General features: G+C 39.0%; 1 protein-coding gene across 1 annotated transcript in view; it reads left to right on the top strand.

Moving 5' to 3' along the window:
• The first annotated feature begins 8161 nt into the window (after positions 1-8161).
• The window catches only part of LOC108542667 (uncharacterized), a 6166-nt gene continuing 1843 nt past the window's right edge, over positions 8162-12484 (top strand). Inside the window, exons 1-2 of the mRNA XM_017892772.1 lie at positions 8162-8169; positions 11673-12395. Coding sequence (XP_017748261.1) covers positions 8162-8169; positions 11673-12395 — 731 coding nt within the window. The remainder of the gene's footprint in view (positions 8170-11672; positions 12396-12484) is intronic.

Consider the following 12484-nt stretch of genomic DNA (forward strand, 5'->3'; position numbering starts at 1 on the left):
AAAAAATATTTTCATATCACTGTCTTTTAAAATGGAAATAAAAATTAGAAATATTATAATAATACATCCATGCTAGATTATATTTGTCTTTATATAAATGTAGATGTAAAATATAATTTAAAATATTTTTCATGGCTGAAGAGGGAAGTCATGTTGTGGACATGTAAAAAGCACAATGAATGAGTAAATTATGGTGTATTAGAAGGTGAGAAGCTCTGTGGAGGAAGAAAAGGAAGTGTGATAAACTGTCGGCTAAGGTTGTTTGTAATTTTACATAGAGTGTTAGAGAAAGCATCACTGGGAAACAACATTTGTGCAAAGGGTGGAAGGAGGTTAGGTAAACAGCCATGCAGATCTCTGGGTAAAGAGCATTCTAGAAGCAGATGCAAAGCTCCAAGATACAAGGAGCAACAAGGAGGCCATTAGGCTGCAGCAAAGTGATCTCTGGGGAGAGGAACTAAAGGTGAGGTCATATGAATCAGGGATCAGATATGTAGGGCTTTGTATGCCACTTCAACTTTATTCTGAATGAGACAGGAAGCAACTGGAGGATATGGGGCAAGTTCCATGTTATGGGTTGAATTGTGTACCGCAAAGAGTTATGTTGGACTGGGTGCAGTAGCTCAAGCCTATAATCCCAGCACTTTGGGAGGCCGAGGTGGGCGGAACACCTGAGGTCAGGAGTTCGAGACCAGCCTGGCCAACATGGTGAAACCATGTCTTTACGAAAATACAAAAATTAGCCAGGCATGATGGCAGGTGCCTGTAATCCCAGCTACTCAGGAGGCTGATGTGAAAGAATACTTGAACCCAGAAGATGGAGGTTGCAGTGAACCGAGATTGTGCCATTGCACTCCAGCCTGGGCGACAGAGTGAGACTCCATCTCAAAAAAAAAGTTATGTGGATGCCCTAACTCCTGACACGGGTGAATGTGACTTATTTAGAAGTGGGGTCTTTGCAGACGTAATCAGATTAAAATGAGGCCACTAGGGTGGACCCTAATCCCAAATGACTGGTATCCTTATAGGAAAAGGAAAACACTATGTGGAGGCAAGACGCATAGGGAAATCATTATGTGATGACAGAGGCAGAGATTCGAGTGATGCGGCTGTAAGTGAAGGTATACCAGGGACTGATGGCCACCACCAGAAACTGGGAAGAGGCAAGGAGGGATTAGAGCATGGCCCTGCTGACACCTTCATTTTGAATTTCTAACCTCCAGGACTGTGAGACAAGTTTATATTATTTTAGGTGATGCAGGTTGTAGTACTGTATTATGGAAGCCCCAAGAAACTAACAGGGTGACTTTGTTCTAATAGTATCTCTCCAGCTGAATGTTGAAAATAAACTAGAGCTAGGTCAAGGCTGGGAATGGGAGGCTAACTTTGATTCAAGTGTCCTTGGAGGCAGATTCATAGGAAATTGCAAATAGGAGGTTTTTCAGGAATGCTCTTGGGAGCAAGATGGGGGGCGGTGGTGTTGCATGGTGCGAGGAATGAAGAGCTCAGCATCGGAAAGAGAGAGAAGTAGGGCTACAAAGAAGAGGCAAAGAGCCCTCAGGCACTCCAGTGGAGAAAGAGGTGGAGTGGTGAATCTGGAATAGCCTTTCCCAGTCATCATCTACATGTGAGGAGTGGGCCTACTCTAAGTAACCCTGTGTAGTATAGATATTAAATGTGGACTAGCCCATTTGAGGGGATATAACGTTGAGCAAGACAGCTTCCTTCAGCAAACAGAAGGAAATACTAGAGGAACTCATCTGCAAGCAGCTACATTCCTCAAGCTGTAGAAATGAATACTTTCATCCTGGGGAGGAGGAATATGTGAGCTATTCACAGCATCCTTGAAACAGGACATTGCACCTATAGAGGTGAGATTCAAACAGCACAAGAAAACACGGATATTAGCGTGCACGGAATTCTGTGTGTATGAATGGTGTAGTTGTGTGTTTACATGTCCTGGCAAGGATCTTCCATTGGTATAGCACTCAAAATGTTCAACATACTGTACTTAATTTGGTGGTGACAATGACCCTGTGATGTAGGTGAAGACAGGTATTTTAATATGCCCATTTTACTTATAAAGAACATAAAGCCCAGAAATATTGAGTGACTTGACCAATAACACAGAATTAGTAGGAATGGGACTGAAAACATAGTCTTCTGAATCCATGTCTTGAGCTCTTCATACCAGGCCATTTGATGCAAATATTACTTCGGTTATGTGGCAGTGCTGAGGCTACACACTTCTGCATATTCTTCTACACTTCATTATTTCCGAATCACTAAGGGAGTGTAGAGGAAGAACTGGATTTCTGTTTGTCAAACTCACATCAATTTCATCCTGGACCTAAATCTAGACTATATTTGCCAACCCCTCTTACATTTAGGTGTAGCCATATGACTGAGCGTTTGTGAATGGAATCTGAATGGAGGTGATAAGGATCATCCAGGCCCACACAAAATGCTAAGAAAATCGTCCCTTCCTCTTTTCTCATGGGCTGCCTTGTACAGCCTTGAAAATCATGTGTTAAGATGAAGGAATATTCATCAGCCTGGACCTCTGAATGTCTAAAAAGAACAAAGATACTCACATACTACCACTCCCCTCCGGTTTGCAGTTCTGATTCAGGGTTCTCTCAACCATTAGAAAAATCAGAAACACAATATGCATATCCTTATGTGGGATATTACAGTATAGATTTGGAATTTTATTTCATGGCATTTTGCTTAAGTATAACAAATGTATCTTATTGAAGTCTAATATTGAATAACTTAACCTAAGAATATAGAAAGCTGTTGGCAAGTGCATATTCAATCTTTTGACGATTTAGTGAGATAAACTGAGAGAATATTATTATGTTATTTTCCTAATTGTTAAATCTCTAGGAGGCAAAATGGAACAATATAAACAAATACATAAATAAGCACATAAATGAATGAATGAATGAATAAATAAATGCTTCTGGTTTGCATCATTCTAACTAAAAATATGCCAGAGAAGGAGGGAATATTTCTCTATTCCAGTGCTCATATTAATTAAAAAAAAAAAAAAAAAAGACCTGGGGGAAAGTCTGGTTTAAGTCATGTGGCTATTCCTAAACAAATCACTGGGGTAGAGCTGGTTGCAATATTTTATGTGGCCTGGATAATTTGCCTTTCCTATGTGGGTTGGGTATCATGATGGACATACAATTACTAGCACATAAAGTGAAGAGTAGAAGGATACCCAAGGAAGAGGCATGTTATTTCCAGAAGTGGAGAGATAAATGATCAGACAAAACCCATTAATAACTGCTATGAAGTTGTGCTGGCTTCATCAAAAGGTGAATGTACCGTAACACTACAATGGCTGTTTTCTAGAAACTAAGTATAGGCATGTAGTTGGATCTTAGGAAAGAAATAAAATGAAGGTTCAGAAAACCACCCCAAATCTCTCTCTGCATTTCATCTGGCTCCTCTCTCTGCATGTGCTTCATGCTGCTTTCTGCAGATTCCTATTATCTTCACCTCTGCTCAGTGGCTAAAAGCAGGTTCAACTGATGATATAATAGTTCATGACTCCCATCAAGAGCAAATCACCTCTGATTCTTGAATTGATATGGCAGAGAAAAGAGGGCCACACCACAGCTTGATAGTTTACATGGCCTATTGAAAGAAAGACACAATGATTCTCTTAGCCCCAATTCCAACTTCCCTAAGAAGAACTGATTAGCTTGCTAATCAAGGAAGTTACCTCTTTCCCTCTCTGATCCAATAAACTGTAGCCAGTGGGGAAGTTTCTCATTATAAAAACTTGCCATTGGGATCTCCATCATGTAAGCAGAGCGTCAGTAAAGTAAACATGTCTATATGGTATATACTTTACTGGATTTTTCAGCCTTAGTCATTACACCTTCTGTATTTCAACATCATTGTTAATAAAGTAGAAATGATGCCTATGTTGCTTGTTTTAGGGGAGGATTAATTATAATGAAAAACGCCCTAGTACATAGAAGGTTAAAAGGGTTATGGTCTAAAATTAAATCATAAGAAAAAAATTTGTCATTCTTATTTATTTTGAGTAAAAACATTGTCTTCTGACTGTATAACCTAATTAGATGATTGCCAAGCTCTATTCCAGTTATTTAATGCCAATGATTTTCCCCTAGTTGATTCCAAACCATTAAACAAATAAAACAAAACAAAAAATCAAATACACTTTAAAATCAGGAGATTTGCTCTTATCTTAAGGCTATTCCAAATCATGTCACAGTACAAAGGGATTTCAAAAGGATTCAACTTGATTTGAGTAACGGCAGCCTCCCCTAGACAAGGTGACTAATTTGAATTTGATAACTCTCATTTAGATGTATAAATTCTATTAATCTATAATCTTAAGAGAATGATAGACATATTAATATTAATCAGACATAATTTAATAGATAAGATGTATTTATACATCTTATGTATTTCATATTATACATTATATAACATTTATCTTGAATTATTTCATTCATCAGACATTTATTGAATACCCACTATGCGTCTGAGCAATGTATGGGGGACTTAAAATTCATGAAAATATAATTAAAATATAAATAAAAAATATAAACTTTATTTCTCAACATAAGCTCTATTAAGTTCAAGACACTTTAGTAAACAATGATCCCAGCCATTTAGTTCACCCCTAAAGAACTGAGGATCTTGGGAAGTTTACCATGTCAATGTAGTCTTTTTTATGTTATTAACTGAAGAAAAATGACTGTCCTTTAAAGACTTTTAAAATTAAGAAATAAAAGAAGTCAGAAGTAGCCAAATATGGTCTAATGATTTCCCCAGAAATGCTTACCAAATTGTCCTAATTTGATGAGAGGAATGAGCAGGAGCATCATCCTGGTGAAGGAAGACTCTCTGGGTAAGCTTTCCCAGGTATTTAGCTGCTAATGCTTTGACAAACTTTCTGAAACAACCCTCATAATAAACAGATGTTATTCTTTGGCTCTCTGGAAAGACAACAACAAGCAAAATGTCTTGAGCATCCCAAAAATCTGTTGCCACAACTTTGCTTTCAACTGGTTTGCTTTTGCTTTGACTGACCACTTTCACCTCTTGGTAGCCACTGCTTTGATTGTGCTTTGTCCTTAGGATCATGCTGGTAAAGCCGTGTTCCATCTATTATTACAATTATTCAAAGAAATTCTTCAGGATCTTAATCTCACTTTATTTAAAATCTCCATTGAAAGCTCTGCTCTTGTCTGCAGCTGATCTGGACTCAATGGTTTTGGCACCCATTGAGTGGAAGGTTTGCTCAACTTTAACTTTTCACTCAGAATTGTGTCAGGTGAATGAATTGGGATGTCTATGGTCTTGCCTATTGTCTCTGTTGTTAATTATTGGTCCTGTTTAGTTAGGTCACAAACAAGATGAATTCTTTTCCTTGAAAATTGATGTAGATGGTCTGCGTCTGTGGGCTTCATCTTCAGTGTTGTGTCATCCCTTCTTAAAACTAGTTATCCATTTGTAAATGACTGGTTTCTTTTGGGCATTCTTCTCATAAACTGTTCTAAAGCATCGGTGAGCTCACCATTCTTCTACCTAAGCGTCATGATAAATGTGATGTCTGCTTTTGCTTTAATTGTAGCAGAATGCATATTTCTCTGATAGGGGCTTTTTTCAAACTTATGTCTTTCCTTTCTCAGAGCCTTAAATGAGATCATCGTCAGTCATGTTATAACAAGTTAGTATGAGTTTATTTTGGTGCAGTAAAGTTTTGAAATCCATGCATAGTTTTTCTTTTTAATAATACATATTTTCTATAAACATTTTGAAGGCCCCTCATATTTCCGAGTGGAGAATAACCATTATTTTCTGATCAATCTTATTTTTGTTATTTATAGGAAAAGAGGTGAGGCATATAATTGAATATGATGTCAGATATGAGAAAATCATCTAACTGAGAGTGTTGCAGAAATAACGTGGCCAACATTCTCAGAAGAGTAATGCCGCATGCCTTCCATGAGCTCAGATTTTAAGGAAATCCAGTAGGTTATCTGAAGGAGAAGCTAGCTTCCTAGCTATCACCATAACACAGACTGTATGTTAGCATTATAACTACATATCCATGCAGAATTTTCCCTATACTTATCTGAGTTGGGATTTAAAATATGCATGCAAAAGAAACAGGAATTTATGATAAAGGCTAGCAATACTTATTTTAATCTGATTGCATTCTTCAGGAAAATATTGCACTAAGTCAGGTTTAGATACCACCATGTGGCAGATAATGTAGCTGTGAAAAGTGTCATATTCAATCTGGGTTGTTAAAATGAAGTACCATAGCCTAGGTGGCTTATAAACACAGAAAATTATGTCTCACAGTTCTCGAGAAATAGATCAGGGTGGCTGCATGATCAGATTCTAGTGAGGGCACTCTTTTGGACTGCAGAGTGCCAGCTTTTCATGTCTATTCATGGCAGAAAGACAGCAAGTGAGCTCTCTGAAGTTCCTTTTATAAGGGCACCAATCTCATTCATGAGGGCTCCACCTTCATGACCTAAGTACCTTCCAAAGACCTCTCCTCCCAATATCATTATGTTGGGAGTTAGGATTTCAATATATGAGTTTTGTGGGACCACAAACATCCAGTCCCTTGTAGATAGCTCCTTAGCCTCCCTTACCATCAGGAATATATTGAGACCCTCGATATAGTATAGTATAGTCTGAAAAATTCTTGACAATAATTTTGATTAGCCAAGCCTGCATTAGTTGCCTGTACCTGGACCCTTCAACCATGGCCAAGGGTCAGGGCCAAATAGTATGGACAAGGCCACTTCATAGACATGTTTGCCCAATCATGTGTGGAAGTCATTCTCAGAGAAAGGGGAGTAATTATGAGTCAGACATCTACTATCTCTGTCTATTATAGTCTTGAAGGAGTGAGGCTGAAAAGCAGAGCCCAGAAAAGTAGCAGTGTTTTATAAAGAATCAAAAATTCCACTTTCTTCCTTTCTAGACTATGACAGTTATTACTATCTCTGGTTAACCACGATGTTTTCGTTAGTAAAGTACAAACATATTTGTATACTTTATCTTATAAAGATGGGAGGATCTTAAGAAAATAGTGTTGGGCTCTTGAATCCTTTTATATTTCTGGAGACTAGAATCTAGGAACTGTGATGTTATGCTTTTAACGCAACTCTATGAGTGCTGAATGCTTCTACTAGAGCAGGGTACTATCACTAATATTTATAGTAAGTAGCTACAAGCATTCTGTGTTGAAACTAATGAGGAGTTATGAAAGGTAGTCTAACTCTGGGATCTAAGACAAGGTAGCTAGAAAAGTTACAGGAAAAAAACAAAGTTACAAGAAAAAAAGACAGTCTGAAAGACTGTGATTTCAGAACTGGCATGCATGTATGCAAACATTTGAGAAATTATAACAAAGAGTTTTAAGGAGACACTTCCATTGGAAGAAAAGAAATCAATATGTGGAAAACGTTTACTACTTAGGGAAGCTGTTTAAAAATATTTAATTTATATCTAGATCGGTATCTGTATCTATAGCTAAGCTTTCAAGTCATTAAGAATGTACAATTCACAGGTCTCTTTTGGATTGAAAAAGAAGGGAGGTGCATTACTTGAAGCAAGGAGGGAATAGAAGATACCAAATTAGCAGAGCAATACAATCTGGGTAAAATCTTAAAATGGTCTTTTCAGAAATATCCCAGGGTACAGAAAGGGTCACTGAGTGCTTCTTAGGATTGGGCTATCCCATAGGGTAGTGAAACACGTTCTGATAGCCCTATGTAATCTATATTTTCATCATTATTCTACTGATTTCCAAATGCCTTAAAATTCTATTCACGCCATGGCATCCTAGGAGTCTGAGTGCTATGCTTTGCTGTCTGCGTTGCAGATGTGATTTAACTGTGATTACCTTGATTTGTCAGTGAATTTAGGCCCAGTAGCATTTAAGATAGTAACTGTCTGCGGATATCTGACTGAGTATTAGAGAGTATTGTCCCTGATGGCAACAGCTCAGTAATTGGAAATCTTGTGAAGGCTTACATCTGGTTGAAGTAGAAGGTCATTTCATGTGAGAGTAGCACTGTCATGTGTGTGCATTATCCATGCATTTGGTTACTGAAAGACTAATTATGCAAGCCTAGCCCAGGGTGGTATGCGATGGTAAGTCAAAGGATGAGGAAGAGCTAAATCGTGAAAGAATCCTGATTTTCACTTGAACGCATGATTGCCTAAGGTAGTCTACATTTCCCATGTAAAGGATGGAATGAAAAGGAAAATGGTGTATGCAACTTTAGGAAATTTTCCCTGGATGCAAGAGTGCTCTTCTCTTCCTCCTTCTTCCCTTTCATCTTTGCTCTTGCAAGGTAGGTGTGATTGCTGGAACTGAAATTAGGAATAGTGGCCACAGATGGCTGAGCAAGAAGACAGAAAGTGTCTATTTCAGTTTGGAATTCTTTTGATGGCCATACCTGCACTAGACCACCTACCTCTAGATTTTCATTTGAAAAAGAAACAAATGTGTCTTGTTTAGGTCACTGCTATTTTTTGTTTCCGTTGCTTGAAGCCGAATTGAATCTTAACTAATACAGTACGTATGCATCATTTTAAAAATTATTTTGCTTTAATCAACTTTTCCCACTAACTATTGATTTCATTCAGATAAGGGGACTTTTGTTGAGTATGAAAAAAACAAGATTACTTTGAATATGTAAACATTACATACCCTCTCCCCTTTTATAGCAATTTTGGCTGAGATGTATATCATTATACAAAATCCTTGTCCATATCTTTGCTTATTTCTGTAGAAGAGATATCTATAAATAGAAACACTGGATTTAGTGGCACATATATTCTATAAAGCAGTTGTTTCGTATTGTCAGCTTTCTTTCTAGAGCAATTGTGTCAGTGTATATTACTAGCATAGAGGCATGCCTGTCTCAACACACTTTCGTTAGAGTTTAGTAATAGAGCACTGTTGCTATTTCAGCTAATTTTATGGGAAAAACATGAAATATGATAGATCTCCTAATTGGACATATTTTTATGTATTAGATTTCTATAGGCAGAACATATTTCCTTACATTTATTGGCCGTTTGTATTTATTCTGTGAACAGATAGTTTTAGGGTCTTCTATAAACTCCCATACTGTTGGGGATCTTAGTATACTTCTTATTGATTTTAAAGGGTCTTTGGTCTAAAAATTTTAATAGTCATTTAAATATTTTAATTCTTTTTTCTTATTTTATTAGATAATCACTTTTTATTTTCATTTTCTGGAGCCCTTTTCCCTTTGGTGAAAATTATTTTTTTTCAATTTTAATGGTGCTGAAACCAACAGTGCCATCTTTTTTTAAAAAAACCACTCTAGTTTGCACAGTTACGTCATATGATAGTATCTGTGCTCAAACATCATCTGTATGATGTCTCCTCATTGAGAAGAAGGTGTTAAATATAGTAGCTAAGAGGACACAGAATTTATTTTATTTTTATGGAAGCTTCACCTTAGAAAAACATTGGCAAGAGTCATGGATTTCCTGGCAATGAAGTGGGATGCTTTATGTCTTAATTCAGATATAGAAGACTATGTCCATGAGATTAAAAATGATTTGGAAGCTTGAAGTTTGAGGTTAGAATATAAGCAGCTGCCTTAAATAATGTTGCCTTGACATTTGTTTAATTATATAAACAATTAACCTATTATCTTTCTTTCATTGATTTTCTTTACTCATCAGTTATTTTTATTCACACCTCCCACCCCTGATTTTTGGTTCTTTCTCCCTCATTACTGTCTTTGTAATTTTGGTTATTTGTGGTCAACTCCTCTGTGGTGAACACTTCCAATTACTTATTTAACTGACTATGCTTAGTTTTCGGTTAACATTTCATTTATATAGATACATATATATGTATATGTATGTGTGTACATATATGTGTGTGTGTGTGTGTATAGATATAAAACTTTTACTTTGAAATTTCATTTTCCTGCATCTCTCCAGACCTCTGGTGTTGTGTTAAAGCTGATTCTAAAAACAGATCTATAGCTACTATTTATTTAATATTCTCATTCTACCACTAATGATCTTTAATATCTATATATTGTCATTTTATATATTTTATCGATCTAAATAAATATTAAGTATTTAATATTTCTGATGCTACCACTAATCATCTTTAATATCTATACTTGTCATTTTATATATATATACATTACAATATTATTTTTATTACTTTTCTTAATACAACCATTAAGCATTTGGGAGATGAATTGAGTAACTTCCATTTTTCCTTCTTTACAAATAAGAGCCTCTTGTCACAATTGGCTAGAGTCTACTCTTTCCAAAACTATTTAAGTAACAAGTGACTCCAGATGTCAATTTGTATTTTTCTTTAAGTACCCAGGGGAGTTCATGGAAGTCCTGTATTAGGCAAATTCAAATAGCGTAACTTCAGCTTGTGATCATCTAGTTGGTCAGAATTTAGCAGTATCATTAAATCTCCCTTCCCACCCCTGATTTTTTTTTTTTAAGGGGTAACTATGCACAAAGGACTGTAGATACAATCTTTTATTATACAGATAATTAAAACTAGGAATGTGCATTCAAGAAAAACTGTAATCTGAAGAGGCAAAAGGACAAACCATTAGTGATTAAAAAGGAACAAGGGAAAGGGTTGAATAAAATAGGTGTTAGTGAAGAGATATCATCAAAGGGTTGCAGGGTATCATGAAAGGAGGGGGAGGGAGCCTTCGTGAGAAGAGGCTTCTTGGAGAACGTTGGATTGGAGTTGAGCTTTAAAGAATGAATGAGATTTTAACTGTCACTTTGTGTTGGGTATGGTTTTAATTCTAATGAGGTTTCAGTTTCTTCAGATATGCTAGGATTGATGTTACCTTTTAAAGAGCTCCTAGAAGTTGTTAGATCATTCTAAATGTATACAATAAATACAATTTGGGAAATTTAGCTACGGATGTAATGTGCTTGTTGAATGAATATGATAAATCTTAGTAATTTGAGTGTACTAGTATAGAAAATAACATCTTAGCCATTTGAAATCACGAAATTTTAGAGCAGGAAAAGATCTTACAAATTATCTACTCAACACTCTCCTTTACAAAGAAGTCACCAAAAGGTTCAGCAATTGACCAGGGTCACTCATTTAACTTGACCAGACTTTTCCTCTATCAGAAGGCATGGCTTTGGAATCGGCACCTTTCTGTATTCATTATGGCAATTTCCATTGATGTTGTGAAATAAGATAATTGAATCTCCACAATTGATCATCAGACAGGGATACTTTAAACTGTGCAATGAACTTGCAGGTTAACTTAAGTTTGAAGGAACATAAAATGGACCAAAGGCAGGAAACATTTTCAGACTCGGTACTTGCATAATGGAAATACGGAATAATTCGCACCTGAAAAAAATGAGACACTGGCAGGACTTTCAAGTTGATGTCGTTTACTCACCTAGGGTGGAATTGGAGAGGAAGACTAGAGGAGAAAGGAGGAGGAAGGGGGGGTGATGAAGAGTGGGAGGGAGAGAGAGGGAGGGAGGGACGGAGGAGGAAGAGGAGGGGAGAGAGCGAAAGAATGAGAGAGAGAGAGAGAGAGAGAGAGAGAGAGAGAGAGAGAGACAGAGCGCGCGAGCCGAGGCGAGCCTCGAAGCCACTGGAGAGGTACCCTTTGTCTGACAAACCCTGAAAGGGAAGCTTCTATAGCAGCCCTCCCGTTCCCACCTCGAAGCGTTTGCCGAACTGCTAGGTGGAGCCCGCGCTGCGGAGCCCACGAGCACTCCAGATCCGGGTTTTGCCGGTCACCTCTTTCCCTGGCGCTAGCCCCCTCCGCGGCTCTCCGAGCTCTCGCCGCCGGCCCGCCCGACCGCGGCTCATTCTGGCCTCGGCTTGGGCCCCGGCTGCGACTACCTCGCGCGCAGGCTGCACGGCCCCCGCGCGCCCGCGCTCTGCCCCGCTCTCGGCGCGTCGCCCCCCTCGCCTGCTGGCCCGGCACCGCTCGCTCCAGTTCCCAGGAGCGGGGATGCAGATGCTGCAGCTGGTCGGGGTGGGCTCCGCCGCCGCCGCCGCTGCTGGTTTTTCTCGGACTGCTGGTTGCCTCCGCTTCGGCAGCTGCTGCCGCCGCCGCCGCCGCCTGTGACTCGCCTCCTCCCCTTTCTTTCTTCTCTTTTTGCCTCGGTCCTCTTCCTACGGGTGTGCGCGCGCGCGGGTTGCACGGTTTGCTTTGGCAGGAGCTCGCTCGTGTGTGCGCGTGTGTGAGTGTGCGTGTCTGGAGAGCGCCAGTGCCTCGCTCGCTCTTGGGGAGTCGAAGAAGAGAAAGAACCGAAGAGACAGCGGCGGCGGCGCGGAGCCCGGGGCTGCGCGATGAAGCTCCCACATGCCCGCAGCTGCCCGGCCCGGCCGGCGAGCTAATCAGCCACCCCACGGGCTCGGGGCTCGCCGGCCCCCGGGACGCAGCCCTCGGCG

Source organism: Rhinopithecus bieti, unplaced genomic scaffold (assembly GCF_001698545.2).
Source record: "Rhinopithecus bieti isolate Rb0 unplaced genomic scaffold, ASM169854v2 scaffold_20169, whole genome shotgun sequence".
Taxonomy (NCBI): Eukaryota; Metazoa; Chordata; class Mammalia; order Primates; family Cercopithecidae; genus Rhinopithecus; species Rhinopithecus bieti.